Source organism: Heterodontus francisci, chromosome 44 (genome assembly GCF_036365525.1).
Source record: "Heterodontus francisci isolate sHetFra1 chromosome 44, sHetFra1.hap1, whole genome shotgun sequence".
NCBI lineage: Eukaryota > Metazoa > Chordata > Chondrichthyes > Heterodontiformes > Heterodontidae > Heterodontus > Heterodontus francisci.
Window position 1 is genome coordinate 22265536 of NC_090414.1, and position 27264 is coordinate 22292799.

Consider the following 27264-nt stretch of genomic DNA (forward strand, 5'->3'; position numbering starts at 1 on the left):
GCACTCATCTAGCCTTTTTGCTCCCAGATGTCAGCGTGGACCAGCCCGACGAGAAATCCATCATCACTTACGTTGCTACATACTATCACTACTTCTCCAAGATGAAAGCACTGGCTGTAGAAGGGAAACGTATTGGGAAGGTATGAGTGGAATAAAAACACGAGTACTGTAATATTACTAAAAGACTGTAATCACAGCATGATAGCCACTACAAATATTTTCACCAAAAAATAATCTTTTCTCTGCATGGCTGCTATAGTTAATCGTATTTTTTTTTATTTTCCCTCTCTATCCCAGAGGGATTGACCCCTCACTGTAATATGGGTGTCTTCCAGTATCTTCCTCAAGTGGTCATTATTCCACTGTGAGCTGATCAACAAGCTAGTTGGTTGCAGAAGCATCATAACCATTCCTCTTCATGTGCTTATTCACTGAATATTGCTCAGGACGGGAACCCTGATTGATTTTTTTTTCCTCTTTGTAGTCTAGGGGTGCAAATCGTGCAGTACCCCAGCTGCCAAGACCAGTTAATTAAGCACAGAGCTCTTTGGTCTCTTTGGCTCAGAATGACAGCCGGTGGTGCTTGTAACAACTCTATTTTTTTAAAACAGGAACGCTTAACCAAAATTCACTACCTTAGGACTGCGTTAGTCAATCAATTTGTTATATACATTCAGCGATGCAGTAGGTACCTGTGAATAATTATGCCGTTTGTGTGACTCAGGTGCTGGACTATGCAATTGAGGCAGACAACATGATTGACAAGTATGAAACTCTCGCCTCTGACCTGCTGCAGTGGATTGAGCACACCATCATCACACTGAATGATCGCAAACTGGCAAACTCACTGAATGGGGTTCAGAACCAGCTTCAGGCATTCAACACGTACCGCACTGTGGAGAAACCACCCAAGTAAGTTCCCCTCCCCTGGTCATCAGTTGCATGTTGGCAGTGGAACCTGTGTATATAAAAAGTTTACATCTAACGTGTCGCATTTTAATCAGCGCAATTCAGAAGTGTCAAAAGTTTTTTTTAAAAAGAGGAAGCAAACCAGTCTTTTCCTGCTGGTTTTTCTGACCTTGATAATGTGTCCTCAGCAGGAGGCAGTGATTTACAAGCAGCAATGACTCTCAAACTGAGCCCCGTGAAGTGGCCATTCAGGCCTTGTCCCCACAGGCAGTAGCTCGGCAATGTCTGTAAAGAGACAGGCCTTGACAGCTAGCTAAATGTTGCATCCAGCCTCTTGAGGGCATAGCAAGGCACAGTGTTACTTAAGTTCATTCAGTTCATGCAAGCTAAGTGAATCCCAAGATCATGCCAATTATTTTGTCTACTTACTACCCAGTTTTCATACGTTGCTCATAGTTTTGATCCTTATTTTCAGGCTGTGGGTTAGGATTTTTTCCCTCTCCCTATGTCACATCCCCTGTTGATGCATCCTTTCCCAACCAAGGGAATAGGCAGGTAACCTACACTTAGTTCTCTGGCAGTGCTGCTTATGAATGGGCCATTAGGAAGTGCAGGAGACCACAGCACATGTGGGTGAATCGCTGATATTCTCTCCTTTTATGGACACGCCTCGCCCAAACTTAGCTTGGGCTACTAGTGGAGACACTGAGAACTAGGAGTTCACTGCGTGGAAACTCTTAAAGCCGAAACTGTATTGTGCCACTCTGTAGTGCACAATGATAATATAGGCCCAAGATGTGAATCAAGCACTGGGCAGAAATCCAGCCTATCATTTGGAAAGGTCTTGTAAAATGGAATGGAACCTGCTTCTGTTGGGAGTTGGCCCCATTTTCTTGGTTGGGTGTGGGGTTAACTTCCAACTGTTTCCTTTTTCCTTCCACCCCCCCAACCCACCACATCAAGGAAGTGTATCAGCAAGAAGCCTAGACTGTTGCGAGAATTCTGTCCATTTCGTCCTTCAAAAGCCGCAGCGGAACTTTGGTTGGTTTAGCACTGCTGTGCCCCCAGGGAATCCCCAACCAAAAGTAATCAGTCCAGAGAAGACTAATTATCTTCAGTTGGCTTTATTGGTAGCTGAGGATTTTTTGAAATCCTTTCCCAGCCTCTGTGCTGCGATTTTGCTGGCAGCAGTTTGGGACGACCATCTCTAATGCACCCTTACAGGCTATGCAAATTTTTTGCATCCCCATACACTAGGGGTGGGTCGAGAACTCCCAGCTCGAGCAGACACAGAGTCTGCTCCTTCACATCTCTGCAGGTGGAGTTGCTCTGTTGGAATGTCAGGCCCCCTTATTGATACTGCACAGCTCAGTTCAGCACTTCAGGGTATAGCTTAAATGTATTTTCTAAGGTTTAGAATGAAATGGACACTATTTGATGGAATTTCCAACTTCGGCAGGGCGTGCCTAATGGGCAGTAGAAGATTGGCAGCCCATTATATACTTGGTTTGATTTTCCTTCCCATTGACTTCAGGGTGTATAACGTGTGGCAAATTTGCTATTCCCACCGCTCCCCCCACCCCCCCCTCCTGTGTTAAGTCCACAGTGAGGTTGAAAAGTCTTGTTCAATCATCAAATTATTATTTTTTTTAACTGAAATTGGAATTGGGTGGTGCAGTCAGTTGACGCCCTCATTCACCGTAGCAAATTGCTACTGCAGAGCTGATCTCAGTAGTTAAGTGAGATTCTTGTGCTGCTTCGTTGACAGGTTTACAGAGAAGGGTAATCTAGAGGTGTTGCTTTTCACTATTCAAAGCAAAATGAGAGCCAACAACCAGAAAGTCTACATTCCACGAGAGGGCAAACTTATCTCTGACATTAACAAGGTGAGGAACTCTGTTCGTGACTTTATGATCAGTTAAATTGATGATATTCTGATAGAACCCATATGGAATCACTGCTACAAATGTCCTAAATTTGAATGAGTAGTTTCTCACATGATGGATGATTCCACTCTGGCGTCCAGTCTCCAACATTTTATGTTCCCACCACCATCTCTTTTGTGGGTCGCAATGCTGTAGATATTGCTGTGGTAATTGCTCCTCTGTAGCTTCAAAAAACAGTCGGCTGCTCCCTGCATCATCACTGCTGAAGCCAAAGCTCATCAAAAGAAAGAGACTTGTATTTATACAGCGCCTTTCTCAACCTCGGAACGTCCTAAAATGCTTTACAACCAGCCAATACAGTATACTAAATTGAAAGGAGTACAAGTAAATCGCTGTTTCACCTGAAAGGAGTGTTTGGGGCCTTGGATAGTGAGGAGAGAGAAGGTAAATGGGCAGGTATTACACCTCCTGCGATTGCAGGGGAAGGCGCCTTGGGAAGGGGACCAGGTGTCAAGGGTAATGGAGGAGTGGACCAGGGTGTCGCGGAGGGAACGATCCCTTCAGAATGCTGATGGGAAGGGAAGATGTGTTTGGTAGTGGCATCACGCTGGATGTGGCGGAAATGGCGGAGGAGCAGTGATTTACTTGTACTTCTTTCAATGTAGTGTACTGTATTCGCTGCTCACAATGTGGTTTCCTCTACATTGGGGAGACCAAACGCAGATTGGGTGACCACTTTGCGGAACACCTCCGCTCAGTCCAAAAGCATGATCCCGAGCTTCCGTTTGCTGGCCATTTCAACACACACCCCTGCTCTCGTGCTCACATCTCTCTCCTGGGATTGCTGCAGTATACAGCGTACATCAACACAAGCTCGGGGAACAGCACCTCTTTTACCGATTAGGCACGCTACAGCCTGCTGGACTGAATATTGAGTTCAATATTCAGAGCATGACGAGCCCCTCTTTATTTTTAGTTATTTTTTCTTTTATTTATTTTATTGTAGTTTGTTTTGTTTGTTTCTGCTGTGCCTACCCACTTTTTTTTCTTGTCGTGCTTGGGGCCAGGGCTCTTCATCTTTCTGTCAATTAACGCCCTCTCTGTACTAACGCTTTATCTTTCACCACACCATTAACATCCCGTTTGCCTTTTCTCCAGGACCTTCTGGGCAGTTATTCTCTGTTACTTTCTCCTATCAACACCTCTTTTGTTACATCTTGTCCTAAATCCTGTTACATTTCTAATATTTGCCTGTTCTGATGAAGGGTCACTGACCTGAAACGTTAACTCTGCTTCTCTCTCCACAGATGCTGCCAGACCTGCTGAGTATTTCCAGCATTTCTTGTTTTTATTTCAGATTTCCAGCAACTGCAGTATTTTGCTTTTATTTTACTGTTTTTAGTGGTGTTGCTTGAGGGATTAAATACTGACCCAGGCCATTGGTGAAAACTCCCCTACTCTTAGAAATGGTGGTTGTGGCAATTTTTATATGCACCTGAGAGGGCAGTTGGAGCCTCGGTTTAATGTCTCATCTGGTGCTGGGAACATTTCTTGCCGCTGTGCAGTAGTAGGTGAAGTATGTACAAAGTATTTAGATCATATCATAAAAGTAAACCCAGAATAGGAGGTCAGGCCAGTGGGATAAGAGGACAAATTTAAAATTAGTGGAATAATCTAGGTGGTAAGAGTCCAAGACTTTGAGGCCACTCAAAAGTACAGTTGGATGCTGGCCAGGATGAGTTGGAGTGCACTAGTGCAAGCCCCAGTGTGTCTGATGATGCTACTTACACAGAAGCGTTGTGTTGACAGCATGCAGTTTATTGCACAGGCAGTAACAAATCAGGCAGTTAGTTTTTGTTAATATCTCAGCCCTCTCTCTTATTTTTCATTCCATATTTAGGCCCTGCACACCATGAGTCACTCTTCATCTAAGAGTGTGCATAAATAACAGGGTCCTATTACTCTGTCTGATCAGCAGCACTGTGTAATGTGAGGCACTGCAGTGCAGCCAGTACTTTTTATTTCTAACTTTTCCGCCGTACTATGCACCAGTGCCACATTAGAAATCGGGGACCCGAATTTTATATTGGGTGGGAGGCCCTGCCTACTGGCTAGAGGCGAGCCCGCCTCTGTCGGGCCTGTGGAGCCACGCTGGGATTTTGCGCTCCCCAGGTTCTTAATTGGCCTTGGATGAAACTTCCACCTGTCTGAGGCAGGAAGTCCTACCTAATGGAGCTGCTTGCCAATCAGAAGGCCGGCAGCTATCAGTCCCAGCAGCGCCACTGGGAGCGGTGGCTACTGCTGGGACTGCACCCAGCCAACGGCAGCAAGAGGGATGACGACCCCAGAAAGAAGGTTGTTTTTGGGGCCTGGCTGAGGGCAATAGGCCAGGCCCCAGCGAGGCAAGCGGGGGTCGGGGTGGGGAGTGTTGTGCAGTGAGGGTGGTTGGGGGGTGTGGGGGGGGGGAGGGGAATGCCTGTGGGACACAGGAGGCCCTCTTCTCTTCTTTTCCCCCCCCTCCCCAAGCCTGCAAGAGGGCTGTCAGCTTTTACCTGGCGGCATTATGGGGGTCTTTGCCATCCAACGGGCAGAAGGAGGCCCTTAAGTGGCTGTTAATTGGCCACTTGAGAGCCTTGACTGGCCTGGGGCAGGTGGGCTGTTTCCTGCCACTACTGCCTGTGTAAAATTACAGTGGGGGTGGGAAGGCGTCGGGAATGGCATCCCCTGCCTCCCACTCAATTTTAGGGTCCACCCTCCACCACCAGCCAGCTCCTGTGGGGGGGCCATAAAGGTCCGGCTGGGATCTCAGTATGTGGACATTTGTCAACATGAATCCCTCTTACAATGACTCACTAATACCTGTGGCAGTGGCTAAAGGAAAGAAAAATTTGCATTTATATGTCCCCTTTCACAACTTCAAATGTCTCCAAGTACTTTAGAGATGGTCAAGTACTTTTGAAGACTGGTCACTGTTCTAGGTAATGTGGCAGCAAATTTGCACTTAGCAAGCTCCCACAAACAGCAAAGTAATAATGACCAGATAATCCGTTTGTTTTTTTTTTGGTGGTGTTGGTTGAGGGATAAATATTCACCAGGACACTGGAGAGAACTTCCCTGCTCTTTGAAATAGTGGCCATGGGATTTTTTTTTTAATGTCCACCTGAGAGGGTAGAAACCATTGCATTATCTAATTCTCCAAGACCCTTTTTCTCCTGAAGAGATACCTTTGTTAGGGCATGGTTTCTCAAGCCCACACAAGTGACATTCCTCATATGCAGCCTTAGACACTGAGCATTGACAGGCTTTTTGGTCATGGGTCCCATCACAACTGTGCCTGAATACGTCTTCCCTTAACATCCACGCCCATTTACTTTCCAACAGGGATTACTCAGCAGGAGCAGTGGCTGACTTTCCTTTGAAGTACTAAGGACAATTGTTGGGCCTGCAGTGTTGTCCCAGATGAAAGTAGTCAGCTCAGAACAGACCAGCAATCGAACCTGGTCCCTTCTGCTGTTTGGTTTAGTGTTACACCTGGTGGTGCCTTTACCTGCTGCGAGTTCTGATACTTAATATTGTCGAGACATAATTTTTAAAATTTTATTTTGAGATACAGCACTGAAACAGGTCCTTCGGCCCACCGAGTCTGTGCCGACCAACAACCACCCATTCATACTAACCCTACAGTAATCTCATATTCCCTGCCACCTACCTATACTGGGGGCAATTTATAATGGCCAATTTACCTATCAACCTGCAAGTCTTTGGCTGTGGGAGGAAACCGGAGCACCCGGCGAAAACCCACGCGGTCACAGGGAGAACTTGTAAACTCTACACAGGCAGTACCCAGAATCGAACCTGAGTCCCTGGAGCTGTGAGGCTGCGGTGCTAACCACTGTGCCGCCCCTGTATATAAAAATAAATGCTTACACCATTTGCACCTTTATGTCCTGTTTTCCCCTCATTCAGGCCTGGGAACGACTGGAGAAAGCTGAGCACGAGCGGGAGCTGGCCTTGCGGACAGAGCTCATTCGACAGGAGAAACTGGAACAACTTGCTCAGCGGTTTGATCGCAAAGCAGCCATGAGAGAGACGTGGCTGAGTGAAAATCAGCGTCTTGTTTCCCAGGTAAGCAGAGACAGAGACACTGTAAAGCCTGTAACTTTATATCAGGGTTGTCCAACATACAGCCTGCGGGCCAGGATCCGGCCTGCCAAAGGTTTCCATCCGGCCCTCAAGTGAAAACTGTACCCAGGGCCATTCCTCATCCTCCCCAGGGCTCCGTGACTGGAGATGGGAAATTTCCCATTGTCTTCTTGCAGAACGGCCTTTTTAAAAACATCGCGCTGAGTTTCACAGCTGGCAGCTGCTGAAGCAGAATGCGCTTCTCAACATCAGACAGATTAAAGGTTTTCCGACTTTCTTTATAAGCCCACCAGAAAACCTTGAATCTGTCCGATGTTGGGAAGCGCTTTCCTGTTTCAGCAACTATCAGCTGTGAAACTCAGCGGGATGTTTTTAAACAACCTGACCAAGCACAAAGCTGCTGTGCTGAGTGCTCCTGCTTAGTGCAACTGTGGGGGGGCTGGGGGGAGAAGAGAGAGAGAGGGGGGTGGGGGGGGTGACACAGGGAGAATGGGAACAGAGAGAGAGAGGAGCAGAGAGGGGGGGAACAGAGAGAGAGACAGAGAGAGAGATCAAGATGGATATCTATCCAAAATACTCTGCAAGGCTACATCCCTGTGCGGGCAGCGATTGACTCCTTATGCAAGCAAAAACAATGCCAGGTATGTCACTAAATCAGTTTTCAATATAGTGACGAGAAAGTAAGTCAATAAATTAGCCTTCTCATTTAAAGCTTCTTCACAAAAATGCACATTTGTTGTTTTTATTAGTAAGATAAATTTTTAATGCCGTTACCTTTTGAAATTTGCTCATCGGCCCCTTTGGGCCAAGCAAAAATCGTAATGCGGCCCTCCGCCCAAAAAGGTTGAACACCCTGCTTTATACCAATACAAGGAAAGTACCTCGACAACGCGTGGAGCATTGTGTAGTTGCAGCTGTAGGTATTGAGACCAATTTGTAGGGGCAAAAAGCCACTTGATCAGACAAATCTCTGCTTTTGACTGATCTCAGTGCCAGCTCATTGCCTCCTCATCATAGCCCCTCACATCCCGTTCCTTTCTTAAGAAATGGATCAAGTTGGACCTGTTTATACCATCTGATTCATTATCCTTCCCTAATAACTTCTTTTGTAGCTCGATTACTCTTTGAATGAAAATTTCTGTGTGGCATCCCTTCTTACTCCCTGCATCCTAACGTGTTTCCCCTAGGATTTGAACCCAGCACCACAGTAAATAATTTGCCGGATCATATTTGGCAAATTCCCCATATAATCTTGAAAACAGTCACCGAGGTCACTTCAAGGCTTCTTTACCAAAAACAAAACCCAAACTCTTTAACCTTTCCTACGAACTTAAATTCCTGATACCTCGAGTCATTTTTGTTACTTGTCTGCCTATCCCCTCAAGGGCGGTAAAATCCTTTGTATAAGGTTAGCACGCCAATCAGACTCTGCTCAGTGGAGCAACTCACTCTTGAATTCCACACACCATAACATGACATGCACTGTTGATTAAAAAGAAAACCCCTGCAAACACTGAAAATCCAAAATAAAAACTGGGTGCACAGCAGCTTTGTCAATATTTGAAAGTGATAAAATGATTTGTGTGGGTCTCATCATTAGTTCTGACTCGCTTGCGGTGTATTTTGGTGTTTTGTTTATACGCGACATCCGCATTGCATTGTGGCACAGCATCACAAGCAAAGGACATCATCCATCCTTCTCTAAATATTATGACTTAGAATCAGCAGTTGTTTATTTGGAGATTGTACATTAGCTGGCAGCACTCGAGAGAGCTGTTACTAAAGAGAAGATCTCTGGCTGTGACCTGATACTTCTGGTTACATAGTCCCTGCAGGTGCCTGTCCTCTCAACACAGCGTGAGTGGTAAATTGGTTCCCACCAATATTCATGGAGAGCAGGAAACCAACTCACAGTAAAAATATGCTGAGGGCACTGTGCCAGCCCCCAGTAAAACACACAGGACTGTAAACCAACTCCCAGTAAAACAGTCTGAGGGCAGTAAACCAGGTCCCAGTAAAATGCTGAAGGCAGTAAGTCAGCTCCCACAGAGGGCATTGTGCCAGCTCTATATAAAACAGTGAGTGGGTAGTAAACTTGGTCCCATGACACAGGGTGCACAATCACATGGAGAAAGTCCTGTAAAAGTCGCATTTCATGACTACCAAAAATTCCATTTGTTTTTTTTTAAACCAATGAAGCATTTGCGAAATAAAGGCTGGGAATTTCCTTGGGAGCTTCTCCTGCTCTGCTGCTGTAACTTCACCAAGTGTGCGGAAACCTTGTTTAAGTGCGTACCAGGATTTCCACTGCACTTTCAGTGAGGTTATGGTAGCAAAGTGGGAGTGGCTCCAAGAAAATTTCCTGCGAAATTTGCAAATGCTGTGGAATCTGTTGCTGCATTTTTGCCCAACAGTTGCCTTGGACAGCGGAACATTTAAAGCTACGAGTGAACAAGCCAGGCTTTTCTACTGCAGTTTGACTTTGTAAAGTACCGTTGCGTGATTGTTCAGAAGTGTTGATGTGACTTACAGAAGCTTGTGTGGTCACCAGGAGTGGGATGGTACACGCCGGGGTATAGGCAGCATTTAAAAGATGCGGATTTAGAAGGTGCTGCCTGAATAGCTTTGGTGTGTTGATGCAGTGCATCTTGGAGATGGTGCACACTGCTACCACTGTGCGTTGGTGCTGGAGGGTTTGAATGTTTGTTTGTGGATGGGGTGCCAGTCAAGCAGGCTGCTTGTCCTGGATGGTGTCGAGCTGCACCCATCCAGGCAAGTCGAGAGCATTCCATCATACTCCTGACTTGTGACTTATAAATGGTGGACAGGCTTTGGGGAGTCAGGAAGTGAGTTACTCACCACAGGATTCCTAGCCTCTGACCTGCTCTTGTAGCCATGGTATTTTTGTGGCTACTCCAGTTCGGTTTCTGGTCAATGGTAACCCCCCCAGGGTGTTGATATTGGGTGATTCAGGGATCGTAATGCCACTGAATGTCAAGGGGAGATGGTTAGATTCTCTCCTGCTGGAGATGGTCATTGCCTGGCAGTTGTGTGGCGTGAAAGTGACTTGCCACTTATCAACCCAAGCCTGGATATTGTCCAAGTCTTGCTGCATCTGGACATGGGCTGCTTTAGTATCTGAGGAGTAACGAATGGTGCTGAACTTTGTGCAGTTATCAGCGAATATTCCCACTTCTGACCTTATGATTGAAGGAAGGTTATTGATGAAGCAGCTGAAGATGGTTGGGCCTAGGACACTACCCTGAGGAACCCTGCAGTGATGTCCTGGGACTGAGATGATTGACCTCCAACACCCACAACCATCTTCCTTTGTGCTCGGTATGACTCCAACCAGCAGAGTTTTCCCTCTGATTCCCATTGACTCCAGTTTTGCTAGGGCTCCTTGATGCCAGAGTCAGTCAAATGCTGCCTTGATGTCAAGGGCAGTCACTCTCACCTCACCTCACAGTGGCGCAGTGGTTAGCACTGCAGCCTCACAGCTCCAGGAACCCGGGTTCGATTCTGGGTACTGCCTGTGTGGAGTTTGCAAGTTCTCCCTGTGTCTGCGTGGGTTTTCTCCGGGTGCTCCGGTTTCCTCCCACAAGCCAAAAGACTTGCAGGTTGGTAGGTAAATTGGCCATTAAAAAAATTGTCACTAGTATAGGTAGGTGGTAGGGAAATATAGGGACAGGTGGGGATGTTTGGTAGGAATATGGGATTAGTGTAGGATTAGTATAAATAGGTGGTTGATGGTCGGCACAGACTCAGTGGGCAGAAGGGCCTGTTTCAGTGCTGTATATCTAATCTAATCTAAAACTTCTTGAGTTCAGCTCTTTTGTCCATGTTTGGACTAAGGCTGTAATGAGGTCAGGAGCTGAGTGGCCCTGGCAGAACCCAAACTGAGCGTCACTGAGCAGGTTATTGCTAAGCAAGTGCCGCTTTATAGCACTGTCAACCATCCGTTCCATCATTTTGCTGATGATTTTGGTATGCTTTCACGATTCCACTGACTATATGAGCAATCTTGGTGATTGCATTCACAGTGTTACTATATATAAAACAAAACTCTTCCCTCCTTCGTTTGACAGTAAGTAACCATTTTAATGGGTCTGTTGGCATCAGTGGGAGTGGAGATGTATTGAGGTTTAGGATGGAGACCCTTTGTCAGAACTTGCTGTTGGAAAAGTTTGCACCTTTGGTGGTGTTTTGCCTTACCTATCTTCAAGCTTAAGCATCTCCCTGTTTCAATTTCAGACCCAATTTACTTCCCACCACTTCAGCTATTCACAGTTCCTTTGTTTCTCTTACAGACATTCAAAATTGACAGGCAGGAATTGACAGCTGATCTATCAAATCTGGTGGCATCATGACTAAACACTCCCGCCCCCCCCCCCCCCCCCCCCTCCCCCGGCTTCTGCCCTGACTTCTCCTCCCGCACCATCCCCCCCACCCAACCATGTAACCTTCTGGGAGAGGCCAAAAAAGGCCAGGGCGATGATCTATTTAAAAATTGAACTTCTTTCCCTTTTATGTTTTAAGGACAATTTTGGAATTGATCTGGCTGCAGTGGAGGCTGCCACAAGGAAGCACGAGGCCATCGAGACCGATATCAACGCCTACAATGAGCGCGTGCAGGCTGTGGTGGCTGTGGCCAAGGAGCTGGAGGCTGAATGTTACTACGACATCAAGCGCATCACGGTTAGGAAGGACAACGTCATCCGGCTGTGGGACTACCTACGGGAGCTGCTGCATGCACGACGTGAGCGTCTCATGAGGAACCTCGAGCTGCAGAAGATGTTTCAAGAAATGCTGCACATCGTGGACTGGATGGAAGACATGAAGGTTGGTGGTATCATACAGCTTGCATTTTTACTGCACACTTCACTTAAAAGAAGCTCTGTATCTGAGCTTGCTTTATCATAAGGCAAGAGGAACGTCGAATGGGAGACGTGAAGGATTGGGGGAATTGGAATGCGAACCAACAGCACAGTCAGAGGGTTTTTGAAGGAAGGACGAAGTAGGTAATGAGATGAAGTCAGTTTAGGTTACAAAGAGCTGGGGACGCAGTGACTGAGGGAGGAGAAAGTGGAGAGGCAACACTAATCCAGTGGCAGCGGAGCAACAGCTGGGATGTACAGCCAGAAATGGCTTCGATAGATCAGAATAAGACAATGAAAGGATTTGGAAATGAAGATCTTTAAATCATCAACAGGAGAGGTGAAGGCAGTCCAGTATCCAGTAACTTGGGAGTACGATAGCATAGTGGTTATGTTACTGGACTAATAAATCCAGAGCCATTGCCTAATCGGGGCATTAGTTCAAATCCCACCACAGCAGTTGGGGAATTCAAATTCAATTCAATTAATTAAATAAATCAGGAATAAAAAGCTAGGATAAGGAATGATGACCGTGAAACTACTGAATGATCGTTTCGGAAAAAAAAAATTTGGTTCACTAATGTCCTTTAGGGAGGGAAATCTATCCAAACCTGTAGCAATGTGGTTAACTCTTAACTGCCCTCTGAAAAGGCCTAGCAAGTCACTCAGCCGTATTCAAGAAGGTGGCTCACCATTGCCTTCTCAAGGGCAATAAATTCTGGGTCTTTCCAGTGTTATCCACATCCCATGATTGAATTAACAAAAAAGTCAAGATATACTTTAAAATAAGTGCCATCTTCTCCGCTTATAGAAAAAGAGAGTACTGGCTGGAGCAGCTTCACCCTCTGGGGCTGGTTTTTGTTTTCACCACCTGAGCAGTATTCTGGCAGAGCATATCGTCTGTTCCTTGCAGAATCTGCTCATTTTTAAAATATATATTATTGCATAGAAATGACGAGTGAAAATTGGCGGGATTCTATAAAGGGCGGACAATCCACTTGGCCAAGTTAGCATTCGGAGAGCAGAGTTTAAAACTCTCCCCATCTATATTTTCCCTGCACAGGCTATGCAAATTGAATTCTGTACTGGGTTGAACATTATAATTATCAATTCTGCCTTTCCAAAAGTAGGCTGTGTGTGAGAAAACATTGTCGGCTGTGTAACAATAAGGTGATGTACTGGTGGTTACAGGTCTGCCTGGTAGTAATAGTGATGCAAGTAGTTTGAATTAGAATTAGAACATTACAGCGCAGTACAGGCCCTTCGGCCCTCGATGTTGCGCCGACCTGTGCAACCATCTGACCTACACTATTCAATTTTCATCCATATGTCTATCCAATGACCACTTAAATGCCCTTAAAGTTGGAGAGTCTACTACTGTTGCAGGCAGGGCGTTCCACGCCCCTACTACTCTCTGAGTAAAGGAACTACCTCTAACATCTGTCCTATATCTATCACCCCTCAACTTAAAGCTATGTCCCCTCGTGTTTGCCATCACCATCCGAGGAAAAAGACTCTCACTATCCACCCTATCTAACCCTCTGATTATCTTGTATGTCTCTATTAAGTCACCTCTCCTCCTCCTTCTCTCCAACGAAAACAACCTCAAGTCCCTCAGCCGTTCCTCGTAAGACCTTCCCTCCATACCAGGCAACATCCTAGTAAATCTCCTCTGCACCCTTTCCAAAGCTTCCACATCCTTCCTATAATGCGGTGACCAGAACTGCACGCAATACTCCAGGTGCGGTCTCACCAGAGTTTTGTACAGCTGCAGCATGACCTCGTGGCTCCGAAACGCGATCCCCCTACTAATAAAAGCTAACGCACCATATGCCTTCTTAACAGCCCCATTAACCTGGGTAGCAACTTTCAGGGATTTATGTACCTGGACACCAAGATCTCTCTGTTCATCTACACTACCAAGAATCTTCCCATTAGCCCAGTACTCTGCATTCCTGTTACTCCTTCCAAAGTGAATCACCTCACACTTTTCCGCATTAAACTCCATTTGCCATCTCTCAGCCCAGCTCTGCAGCCTATCTATGTCCCTCTGTACCCTACAACATCCTTCGGCACTATCCACAACTCCACCGACCTTCGTGTCATCCGCAAATTTACTAACCCACCCTTCTACACCCTCTTCCAGGCCATTTATAAAAATGACAAACAGCAGTGGCCCCAAAACAGATCCTTGCGGCACACCACTAGTAACTAAACTCCAGGATGAACATTTGCCATCAACCACCACCCTCTGTCTTCTTTCAGCTAGCCAATTTCTGATCCAAAGCTCTAAATCACCTTCAACCCCATACTTCCGTATTTTCTGCAATAGCCTACCATGGGGAACCTTATCAAACGCCTTACTGAAATCCATATACACCACATCCACTGCTTTACCCTCATCCACCTGTTTGGTCACCTTCTCGAAAAACTCAATAAGGTTTGTGAGGCACGACCTATCCTTCACAAAACCGTGCTGACTATCTCTAATGAACTTATTCTTTTCAAGATGATTATAAATCCTGTCTCTTATAACCTTTTCCAACATTTTACCCACAACCGAAGTAAGGCTCACAGGTCTATAATTACCAGGGCTGTCTCTACTCCCCTTCTTGAACAAGGGGACAACATTTGCTATCCTCCAGTCTTCCGGCACTATTCCTGTCGACAATGACGACATAAAGATCAAGGACAAAGGCTCTGCAATCTCCTCCCTGGCTTCCCAGAGAATCCTAGGATAAATCCCATCTGGCCCAGGGGACTTATCTATTTTCACACTTTCAGGTGATGAATAAGTTTATCAACCTTATGAATTCTTCCAACCTGTACCACTTCCAGACTGATACCAGTAACATTGAATTTTGACAGTTTAATAAGTGATTTTTGATATACTGGTTGGGGTACCAATACACTTAAGTACACCTACTGACAGTACTGGTTGTAGAAGTGCTAGTGTTCCTAGCAATGTGATTGAAAAAGATACAGCTACAGGCTGTTAGTATGGTCATGCATCTCATGACAGTGATACTGAGCCTTGCATCTGAACATTTCTTCCAGAGCCGTCTGCAGTCACAAGATTACGGCAAACACCTGCATGGTGTTGAGGACCTGCTTCAGACTCACACGCTGGTGGAGGCGGATATCGCAGTCCAGGCAGAACGGGTTAAAACAGTTAACAGTGGTGCTCAGAAATTTATTACCAGTGAGGAAGGTATGGTCAAAGTGAGATTAACATTTCATACTCCTTCAACATAGCACTGTTTGCTTAGTGTGGTTCTACTTGGAATGTGGCCTGTCTTTGCCCTCTGTACACTTCTGGAACTCCATACATGACCTGTTCCACTGAGGGATGTTGTTTGAACTGGGATTGTCCTTTTCTTGCACTCCTGCAAAAGAAGGCAAGGGAGGCAGAGTTATCCTACAGCAAATGAAAAGGCCATGTTAAAATAGAGCAATTTAATAGAACACTTGGGCCTGTAATTTTATTTCTGTTCCTGTGGCAAAGTACCTATCAGCAACCCAAAATGACACAATTGAAATAACAGCTCAGTGTGTGGGGCATTTGCTGCTGCAGACCGCGCCTGTCACTCCATATATCAATAATACCTAAAGTGACTCTCAAACAAGATGTTAGTAGGGACTTGCATTGTCACAGTTAGTAAGCAGTGCTGGCTTGATGTTGCAACTGTATCCGTGTTTGTATTATTGAAATAGTCAGGTGCCACAGTCAAAAAGGCAAGGTCCCTATACTATCACCCACCATTTTGTTGGTCATAAAATCTAGTTTTGAGATTAATCACTATATCCTTGCAAATGGTGGCCAAACCTGCAAATTGCATTTGCATGTAAAACGGGTGTGCTTGTCTGTGTGTGAATGGGAAACCTGCTTCCTTACACATACACATGTGTTTTTATGAGGCAGCGGTAACAGAAATAGACTTTTCCTGGCTGGTTTTCAACGATCAAAATAACACTTTATACAGGAGTATCCTTTCAGAATAGGACTGGTGATGACCCTGCGTAGAGTTGTCGCTGTAACTATCAAGTCCCAGTGACAGGTTTCAGTATATCTGGTTCTAGTGCCACTTCCTTTGCCACTGTTGAAAAAGGAGAAGAGCTTCCTACCCCAATATTCATAAATCGTCTGGAACAAGTTCTGTCCCAACTTGTCTGTAATGTCAGAAAAGAGGGAGTCTCATAAAAGAGGGGTGATCAGTGACCTGTATCTCTCGTATTGGCAGCCAGAATTATCTTACTGTTTGGTAGAGATGCACTTCCCCTTGAACTTAAGCTGAAGGTTAGAGCAGATGATTTCATTATTGTGCCACTCAGAAACTGGCATTCTCACAACCTCTGTGACATTTAGTACTCAAACAGTAAATAGTGTTGCACACAGTAAGTGTGAAAATATGCAAGATTTGTTGCAGTATGCTACACTGCACCAAATCACTTGCCATACTGTTGGAGTGGGCAATCTGATGAGGCAGTCCTAAGCACTGTTATACTGCACACTTAGTCCTCACTGCCACTAATTGTTCAAAAAGGTGAAAAAAGGGTCACTCACATTTCTCTTCTTAAATAGCAGTTAAAATAGTAAACTCTGTTTATTTTCTTGCTAGGTTACAAACCATGCGACCCTCAGATTGTCCGTGACCGTGTCACACACTTGGACCTTTGCTATCAGGAGCTGTGCAAGCTTGCGGCAGAGCGTCGTGCAAAGCTCGAGGAGTCCCGGCGCCTTTGGAAGTTCTTCTGGGAGATGGGGGAAGAGGAGTCTTGGATCCGGGAGAAAGAGCAGATCATGTCATCAGAAGACTATGGAAAAGATCTGACGAGTGTCATGCTGCTGATCAGCAAGCACAATTCTTTCAAGGACGAAATGAGTGGCCGCAGTGGCCCCCTGCAGCAAACAATAAGGGAGGGAGAGGGCCTAATTGAAGAGGGACACTTCGGAGCCAGTGAAGTCAAGGAGAAAATTGAGGACATTCGAGGGCTGTGGGCACACTTGGAAGAGTTGGCAGCCCTGCGGGAGCAGAGATTGAATGAGATCTCCAATCTGTACCAATTCCAGGCTGATGCCAATGACATTGAAGCTTGGATTCTTGACACCTTGCGCATTGTGACCAGCAGTGACGTTGGACACGATGAGTACTCCACACAAACGCTGGCCAAAAAACATAAGGATGTGGAGGAAGAAATTCACAACCACAGGCCTACCATCGACGCCTTGCACGAGCAGGCCCGAAGCCTGCCGGCTGACTTTGCTCAGTCTCCAGAGGTTGACGGCCGGCTGCCTGCCATTGAGCAGAGGTACGAGGAGCTGATTGCCCTGGCACAGCAGCGGAAGCAGGTCCTCCAGGATGCATTGGCACTTTACAAGATGTTCAGTGAGACAGATGCCTGTACTCTTTGGATCGACGAGAAGGAGCAGTGGCTGAATGCCATGGAGATCCCTGAGAAACTTGAGGACTTGGAGGTTGTTCAGCACAGGTATGGCAACCGAAGTAAATCTGCTTTTAAAACTAACTTGATAAATTTAGTGAAGTCTGAATGTCAATGTAGTCTGGTTACGGCTTTCATTCACCTCCACAAGGCAGTGACTTGTATTTTTTTCTCGTTCAAAGAATCATGGATGTATCTAGCACAGACGGTGGCTGTTTGGCTCATTGTGTTAACAGGAATTCAAATCTAATGCCATTTCCTTGCTGTCTCCCTGCCACCCACCCCCCCTCCCCCATTACCCTGTTAAAATATTTATCCAAATTTCTCTTAAAAGACACCATGGTTTCTGGCTCAGCTGCTCAGTGGAACATTATTCCATGCATCGACTACCCTCTACATACAGAAGTTTCTTCTAACCTTGCTGCTCACTATCTTAGTGACAATATAAAATGGTTAACCTCTTCATCACTGACTCCCCAATTATCTTGCCTTATTCACTCAATCTGAATTCCTTGTAATTTTAAAATTTTCTATTAAATCCCATCTTGATCTTTTCTGCTCCAGCGGAAATAGTTTGGTGTGCAGTTTTGGGTACTCTGTTATGGAGAGAACATTAAAACTTGAGGGACCACCGTAAAGGGAAGTTTCAGTATGATGTTGCTGGGAATGGGAAGCTGTAGTTACAAGGAAATTCCAGACACTTGGACTATTTCCACTGGAGCATAGATGATAAAGATGAGATGTAATGGAAACTTATAAAAATTACAAAGGATGCCAGTAGTTGAAGAAAGCCAGAGCGTTCTCTTCCAGCATTCCTTCCTCAACCAGTATCACTCAAACCGATTAGCTCATAGTTCATCTCTGAGATCTTGCTATACACTAACTGATTGCTACATTTCCAAAGTAATTGCTTGGTTTTGATGCCCTGAGGAGGTTAGGTTGCTAAATACTATACTAGACCCTAAACTGTGGATTCTCTCTGTAAAACTCTCCACCTCTCTCTCTTTCTCCCTTTTTAAGATGCTGTTTACAGCCTACCTCTTTAGTGACCTGTTATAATATCACCTTATGTGGCTCAGTGTCAAATTTTGTTTCATAACCCCTCTTTTGAATGTGTTACATTTATACAGCTCCTTTAACATTGTAACATCTTGTATATAAGTGTAAGTTACTCTTGTGCAGTGAAGTTGAATAAATGTTACATAATTTGAATACTTTTTGCTTTAATGTTAGGTTTGAAACACTTGAGCCAGAAATGAACAACCAAGCCTCCCGTATCGCAGCAGTCAACAAAGTTGCCAGTCAATTACTAAGCAGCGAGCACCGCAACAAAGACGAGGTCACTGGCATGAAAGACCAGCTGAACAGCAGGTGAGACCAACGCAGCAATACAGAGGTTGTTTACCTTGTAACTGTCTAAATAAGAACAGCAGAACTGTCACTGGAAACAAACCCCAAGAGATTTTCTTTAGTCAAGTTACCTGTCAGTTTTAATATGAATGGATGTAAGTCATTTATGCATTGTCCGTGCCATGTTTCCTGTTATTTTTCTCATGACTTTCCTTAAATTTTTAACTTTTAATTTAGCCACCTATTCAACATTTGCTGATTTGCCTCCATTTTTACAACCTTTGTAATTTGCTGCATTTACGCCCTCGCTTAGGTTTCTGAAAAGAACAGATTTTAGTGAAATGCTTGAGGGAAGTCAATGTTGTCGCTGGGTACTCAGGAGTGTAGGTGTTTCTGGGAGCATTTCAGTATTTACAGGAAGTCCCCAGAAGTGTTTGGCAATATACAGGAGGTCCTGGGGGTACTTGCAGGAAGTCCCACGGAATGTTTCACTGTTTACAGGAGGTCTCTGGGGGTGTTTCGCTATTTACAGGATATTTTGGGAGTGTGTCAGTATTTACGGGAGGTCCTTGGGAGTGTTTGTGTTTCCAGGATGTCCCTGGGAGTGCGTCATTATTTACTGGGGCTCCCCGGGAGTGCGTCATTATTTACTGGGGCTCCCCGGGAGTTTAGTTTAGTTTAGTTTAGAGATACAGCACTGAAACAGGCCCTTTGGCCCACCGAGTCTGTGCCGACCATCAACCACCCATTTATACTAATGCTACACTAATCCCATATTCCTACCACATCCCCACCTGTCCCTATATATTTCCCTACCACCTACCTATACTAGGGGCAATTTATAATGGCCAATTAACCTATCAACCTGCAAGTCTTTGGCATGTGGGAGGAAACCGGAGCACCCGGAGGAAACCCACGCAGACACAGGGAGAACTTGCAAGTGCGTCATTATTTACTGGGGCTCCCCGGGAGTGCGTCATTATTTACTGGGGCTCCCCGGGAGTGCGTCATTATTTACTGGGGCTCCCCGGGAGTGCGTCATTATTTACTGGGGCTCCCCGGGAGTGCGTCATTATTTACTGGGGCTCCCCGGGAGTGCGTCATTATTTACTGGGGCTCCCCGGGAGTTTAGTTTAGTTTAGAGATACAGCACTGAAACAAGCCCTTCGGCCCACCGAGTCTGTGCCGACCATCAACCACCCATTTATACTAATGCTACACTAATCCCATATTCCTACCACATCCCCACCTGTCCCTATATATTTCCCTACCACCTACCTATACTAGGGGCAATTTATAATGGCCAATTAACCTATCAACCTGCAAGTCTTTGGCATGTGGGAGGAAACCGGAGCACCCGGAGGAAACCCACGCAGACACAGGGAGAACTTGCAAGTGCGTCATTATTTACTGGGGCTCCCCGGGAGTGCGTCATTATTTACTGGGGCTCCCCGGGAGTGCGTCATTATTTACTGGGGCTCCCCGGGAGTGCGTCATTATTTACTGGGGCTCCCCGGGAGTGCGTCATTATTTACTGGGGCTCCCCGGGAGTGCGTCATTATTTACTGGGGCTCCCCGGGAGTGCGTCATTATTTACTGGGGCTCCCCGGGAGTGGGTCATTATTTACTGGGGCTCCCCGGGAGTGGGTCATTATTTACTGGGGCTCCCCGGGAGTGGGTCATTATTTACTGGGGCTCCCCGGGAGTGGGTCATTATTTACTGGGGCTCCCCGGGAGTGGGTCATTATTTACTGGGGCTCCCCGGGAGTGGGTCATTATTTACTGGGGCTCCCCGGGAGTGCGTCATTATTTACTGGGGCTCCCCGGGAGTGGGTCATTATTTACTGGGGCTCCCCGGGAGTGCGTCATTATTTACTGGGGCTCCCCGGGAGTGGGTCATTATTTACTGGGGCTCCCCGGGAGTGGGTCATTATTTACTGGGGCTCCCCGGGAGTGCGTCATTATTTACTGGGGCTCCCCGGGAGTGGGTCATTATTTACTGGGGCTCCCCGGGAGTGCGTCATTATTTACTGGGGCTCCCCGGGAGTGGGTCATTATTTACTGGGGCTCCCCGGGAGTGGGTCATTATTTACTGGGGCTCCCCGGGAGTGGGTCATTATTTACTGGGGCTCCCCGGGAGTGCGTCATTATTTACTGGGGCTCCCCGGGAGTGCGTCATTATTTACAGGAGGTTCCCCCGGTGTGCGTCATTAGTTACTGGGGCTCCCCGGGAGTGCGTCATTATTTACTGGGGCTCCCCGGGAGTGCGTCATTGTTTACTGGGGCTCCCCGGGAGTGCGTCATTGTTTACTGGGGCTCCCCGGGAGTGCGTCATTATTTACTGGGGCTCCCCGGGAGTGCGTCATTATTTACTGGGGCTCCCCGGGAGTGCGTCATTATTTACAGGAGGTTCCCCCGGTGTGCGTCATTAGTTACTGGGGCACCCCGGGAGTGCGTCATTATTTACTGGGGCTCCCCGGGAGTGCGTCATTATTTACTGGGGCTCCCCGGGAGTGGGTCATTATTTACTGGGGCTCCCCGGGAGTGCGTCATTATTTACTGGGGCTCCCCGGGAGTGCGTCATTATTTACTGGGGCTCCCCGGGAGTGCGTCATTATTTACAGGAGGTTCCCCCGGTGTGCGTCATTATTTACAGGAGGTCCCCCGGTGTGCGTCATTATTTACAGGAGGTCCCCCGGTGTGCGTCATTATTTACAGGAGGTCCCCCGGTGTGCGTCATTATTTACAGGAGGTCCCCCGGTGTGCGTCATTATTTACAGGAGGTCCCCCGGTGTGCGTCATTATTTACAGGAGAGCCCCCGGTGTGCGTCATTATTTACAGGAGAGCCCCCGGAGTGCGTCAGTATTTACAGGAGGTTCCCGGGAATGTGCCACTATTTACAGGGAGGTTCCCGGGAATGTGCCACTATTTACAAGAGGTCCCCAGGAGTTTGCCAGTATTTAGAGGGGAATCCCAGGAGTGTGCCACTATCTACAAGTGGTCCCCGGGAGTGTCCATATTTACAAGGGGGTCCCCGAGAATGTGCCACTACTTACATGGGGTCCCCAAGGGAGTGTCAGCTGTAGAAAATAGCGTCCTTGCAGCTACGCTTTCCCCAATTTTCTGTCTGTTGACATATATTCCTGGCAGTCAAGGCTTCACACTGAGAGCACATCCAGGTACAGTCTTCTTGTGCTGATCCGAGCTTATTGCCAATGGAGAAAACTTTGATCATTTCCGAATTACCTGTTTCAGTTGGGATAATTTCCGTGGCCTTGCGGATCAGAAGAAGGAAGCGCTCAGCTCTGCCCTCAGCATTCAGAATTACCACCTTGAATGCAATGAAACTAAATCGTGGATTAAAGAGAAGACCAAAGTTATTGAGTCTACCCAGGGTCTTGGAAACGACCTTGCTGGGGTCATGGCCCTTCAGCGCAAGTTGACTGGCATGGAGCGGGACTTGGAGGCCATTCAGGGTAAACTGGATGACTTGCAGAAAGAAGCAGAGAAACTCGCCTCGGAGCATCCAGAGCAGGCAGAAGCCATCTTGGCCAGGCTTTCAGAAATCAACAGCGTATGGGAGGACCTGAAGGACACCTTAAAAAAACGAGAGGAGTCGCTGGGAGAAGCTGGCAAGCTGCAGGAGTTCCTGAGGGACCTGGATGACTTCCAGTCATGGCTGTCCCGAACACAGACTGCCATTGCTTCGGAAGATATGGCCACGTCATTGACAGATGCGGAGAAGCTCCTCACCCAGCATGAGAATATCAAGAACGAGATTGATAACTACAAAAATGATTATGAGAGGATGCGAAATGTCGGGGAGGAGGTGACACAAGACCAGACCGATTCCCAATACATGTTCCTGCACCAGCGGCTTCAGGCTCTTGATACAGGCTGGAATGAACTGAGCCAGATGTGGGAGAACAGGCATAACCTTCTGGCACAAGTGTATGGGTATCAGATTTTCCTGCGTGATGTCAAACAAGCGGAAGGGTTCCTTAATAATCAGGTACAGTGGTTATTGAATAAATTGTACAGTAAACAGTCGGGGCCTGTTATTGGTAGAATAATATTGATTTTGATAAATTAAATAGGAAAAAATTTTCCACTGGTGGTAAGATCAGTAACCAGAGGACATAGATTAAAGATAATTGGCAAAAAAAAGCTGGTGGGGGGGTGGGGCAAGGGGTTAAATAATTTTACTCGACAAATTGTTGTGATCTGGAACGCACTGCCTGAAGCAGATTCAATAGTAACGTTCAATAAATACTTGAAAAGGAAAAAAATGTTGCAGGGGTATGGATCAAGAACAGGGGACAAATTGGATAGGTCTTTTAGAGACCCAGCACAGACACGATAGGCTGAATGGCCCAGAGATTCTGCTACTGATCGCTGTCCACTGACTCCTGCTGAAATTATGTCAGGTAAGAGCAGGAGCAGCTGTAATTTCCCACCACATGAATAATGGAAGAAGTACAGGAGGCCTGATGGTGCAATCTTAATTTCAGGAGAAAGAAATAAATGGGCAGTTCCATCCACACCAATCTTTATGATTTGTTTCATTTTATTTCAGGAGTACATGCTTTCACACACAGAGATGCCTGGCACCCTGGAGACAGCCGAGGCTGCCATCAAGAAACACGAGGACATTGAGACCACCATGGATGCCAATGAGGAGAAGATCAACAGTGTGGTGGATTCGGGCAAAAAGCTCATGAGCGAAGGGAATGTTCATGCTGACAAAATCAAGGAGAAAGTGGACTCCATTGATGAACGGTTGGTTTTGTTTCCGTTCCTTTTTGACAGAATTGTCCAAGACTGCACCACTGACAGCCTTTTGGATAACCATGGGTGATGCTTCTGATATGCAAGTACAGGCAGTCGTGGGTCCCTGGAAAATACTATCCCAAGTTTTAGTGTAAAACGCTAAAAGATTTGAATTGCCATCTCTGCTGCTTATAGGATTTCTTAGTTTTCCAATCATACCTAGCGTAAGATGCATCTCCCGCTAGGTTTTCAGAAGGTTTCAGTAAACTAGCCACCCTGGAAATACTTCCCCTTGAAGGGTCTTTGTAATATTTGTTGCTCTGGAAGGAATGATGCTAAACACAACTGTCAGGGCAATAAAACAAAATTCCTGGATTTCACTCACTCACTGTTTTTGCCTGAAATAAACAAACGCTATAACTGGTAACTTTGAAACTGACGTTAATGCAAGTAATTAATGGTTATCACTTGGTTACCAAATGGTTTTGGTCGATATAAGCCACCGCCCACTTTAAACATGGTTGTTTTAAAGTGGTGGGGATTTTAACATTAGAAACTCCCCTCCGCAGGGGAGGCAGTGGCGTAGTGGTATTGTCACTGGACTAGTAACCGAGAGACCCAGGGTATTGCTCTGGGGACATGGGTTCAAATCCCACCATAGCAGAAGGTTGAATTTGAATTCAATTAATAAATCTAGAATTAAAAAAAGATAGTCTCATGATGGCCATGAAACCATTGTTGATTGTTGTAAAAACCCATCTAATGTCCTTTTAGGGAAGGAAATCTGCTGTCCTTACCTGGTCTGGCCTACATGTGACTCCAGACCCACAGCAATGTGGTTGACTCTTACATGCCCTCTGAAATGGCCGAGCAAGCCACTCAGTTGTACCTAACCGCTACAATGTCAATAAAAAGGAATGAAACCGGACGAAATACCCGGCATCGACCTAGGCACCGGAAACAACAACGGCAAACCCAGCCCTGTCGACCCTGCAAAGTCCTCCTTACTAACATCTGGGGGCTTGTGCCAAAGTTGGGAGAGCTGTCCCACAAACAAGTCAAGCAACAGCCTGACATAGTCATACTCACGGAATCATACCTGACAAACAATGTCCCAGACACTGCCATCACCATCCCTGGGTATGTCCTGTCACACCGGCAGGACAGACCCAGCAGAGGTGACAGGACAGTGGTCTACAGTAGGGAGGGAGTTGCCCTGGGAGTCCTCAACATCGACTTTGGACCCCATGAAGTCTCGTGGCATCAGGTCAAACGTGGACAAGGAAACCTCCTGCTGATTACCACCTACCGCCCTCCCTCAGCTGATGAGTCAGTACTCCTCCATGTTGAACAGCACTTGGAGGAAGCACTGAGGGTGGCAAGGGCACAGAATGTACTCTGGGTGGGGGTCTTCAATGTCCATCACCAAGAGTGGTTCGGTAGCACCACTACTGACCGATCTGGCCGAGTCCTAAAGGATAAATCTGCTAGACTGGGTATGCGGCAGGTGGTGAGGGAACCAACGGGGGGAAAACATACTTGACCTCATCCTCACCAATCTGCCTGCCGCAGATACGTCTGTCCATGATAGTATTGGTAGGAGTGACCACCGCACAGTCGTTGTGGAGACGAAGTCCCGCCTTCACATTGAGGATACCCTCCTTCGTGTTGTGTGGCACTACAACCGTGCTAAATGGGATAGATTTCGAACAGAGCTAGCAATGCAAAACTGGGCATCCATGAGGCGCTGTGGGCCATCAGCAGCAGCAGAATTGTACTCCACCACAATCTGTAATCGCATGGCCCGGCATATCCCCCACTCTACCATTACCAGCAAGCCGGGAGACCAACCCTGGTTCAATGAAGAGTGCAGGAGGGCAAGCCAGGACAGCAGCAGGCATACCTCAAAATGATGTGTCAATCTGGTGAAGCTACAACAGAGGACTATCTGCATGCCAAACTGTGTAAGCAGCATGATAGACAGAGCTAAGCGATCCCATAACCAATGGATCAGATCTAAGCTCTGCAGTCCTGTCCCATCCAGCCGTGAGTGGTGGTTTCTCAATTAAACAACTAACTGGAGGAGGTGGCTCCACAAGTATCCTCAGTGATGGGGGAGCCTAGCGCATCAGTGCGAAAGACAAGGCTGAAGCATTTGCAACAATCTTCAGCCAGAATTGCCGAGTTGATGATCCATCTCGGCCTCCTCCTGAAGTCCCCAGCATCACAGATGCCAGACTTCGGCCAGTTCGATTCATTCCGTGTGATATCAAGAAACGACTGAAGGCACTGGATACTGCAAAGGCTATGGGCCCTGACAATATTCCGCCAATAATACTGAAGACCTGTACTCCAGAACTTGCCACGCCCCTAGCCAAGCTGTTCCAGTACAGCTACAACACTGGCATCTACCCGGCAATGTGGAAAATTGCCCAGGTATGTCCTGTACACAAAAAGCAGGACAAGTCCAACCCAACTGATTACCGCCCCATCAGCCTACTCTCAATCATCAGTAAAGTGATGGAACGAGTCATCAACAGTGCCATCAAGCGGCACTTGCTTAGCAATAACCTGCTCAGTGACGCTCAGTTTGGGTTTCGCCAGGGCCACTCAGCTTCTGACCTCATTGCAGCCTTGGTTCAAACATGGACAAATGAGCTGAACTCAAGAGGTGAGGTGAGAGTGACTGCCCTTGACATCAAGGCAGCATTTGACCGAGTATGGCATCAAGGAGCCCTAGCAATACTGAGGTCAATGGGAATCATGGGGGAAACCCTCCGCTGGCTGGAGTCATACCTAACGCAAACGAAGATGGTTGTGGTTGTTGGAGGTCAATCATCTCAGCTCCAGGACATCACTGCAGGAGTTCCTCAGGGTAGTGTCCTGGGCCCAACCATCTTCAGCTGCTTCATCAATGACCTTCCTTCAGTCATAAGGTCAGAAGTGGGGATGTTCACTGATGATTGCGCAATGTTCAGCACCATTCGTGACTCCTCATACTGAAGCAGTCCGTGTAGAAATGCAACAAGACTTGGACAATATCCATGCTTGGGCTGTTAAGTGGCAAGTAACATTTGCGCCACACAAATGCCAGGCAATGACCATCTCCAACAAGAGAGAATCTAACCATCTCCCCTTGACATTCAGTGGCATTCCCATCGCTGAATCCCCCACTATCAACATCCTAGGGGCTACCATTGACCAGAAACTGAACTGGAGTAGCCATATAAATACCGTGGCTACAAGAACAGGTCAGAGGCTAGGAATCCTGCGGTGAGTAACTCACCTCCTGACTCCCCAAAGCCTGTCCACCATCTACAAGGCACAAGTTAGGAGTGTGATGGAATACTCTCCACTTGCCTGGATGGGTGCAGCTCCAACAACACTCAAGAAGCTCGACACCATCCAGAACAAAGCAGCTTGCTTGATTGGCACCCCATCTACAAACAGTCACTCCCTCCACCACCAACGCACAGTGGCAGCAGTGTGTACCATCTACAAGATGCACTGCAGCAATGCACCAAGCCTCCTTAGACAGCACCTTCCAAACCCACGACCTCTACCAACTAGAAGGACAAGGGCAGCAAATGCATGGGAGCACCACCCCCGACAAGTTCTCCTCCAAGTCACACACCATCCTGACTTGGAGCTATATCACCGTTCCTTCACTGTCGCTGGGTCAAAATCCTGGAACTCCCTTCCTAACAGCACTGCGGGTGTACCTACCTCACATGGACTGCAGCAGTTCAAGAAGGCAGCTCGCCACCACCTTCTCAAGGGCAATTGGGGATGGGCAATAAATGCTGGCATAGCCAGTGATGCCCACATCCCATGAATGAATAAAAAAAAACAAACAGTATTTCAGGATTCATTGCTGGAGAATCTC

At 46.8% G+C, this 27264-nt stretch overlaps 1 protein-coding gene across 6 annotated transcripts in view; it reads left to right on the forward strand.

Annotated features, from left to right (window-relative positions):
* The window catches only part of LOC137356073 (spectrin beta chain, non-erythrocytic 1-like), a 260496-nt gene that overhangs the window by 189908 nt on the left and 43324 nt on the right, over positions 1-27264 (forward strand). For all 6 annotated transcript variants that reach the window (XM_068021855.1, XM_068021850.1, XM_068021852.1 and 3 more), the window contains 10 exons: positions 28-140; positions 725-912; positions 2678-2795; positions 6762-6920; positions 11478-11780; positions 14873-15026; positions 16435-17305; positions 18491-18628; positions 21864-22620; positions 23185-23387. In XM_068021855.1, coding sequence (XP_067877956.1) covers positions 28-140; positions 725-912; positions 2678-2795; positions 6762-6920; positions 11478-11780; positions 14873-15026; positions 16435-17305; positions 18491-18628; positions 21864-22620; positions 23185-23387 — 3004 coding nt within the window. The remainder of the gene's footprint in view (positions 1-27; positions 141-724; positions 913-2677; positions 2796-6761; positions 6921-11477; positions 11781-14872; positions 15027-16434; positions 17306-18490; positions 18629-21863; positions 22621-23184; positions 23388-27264) is intronic.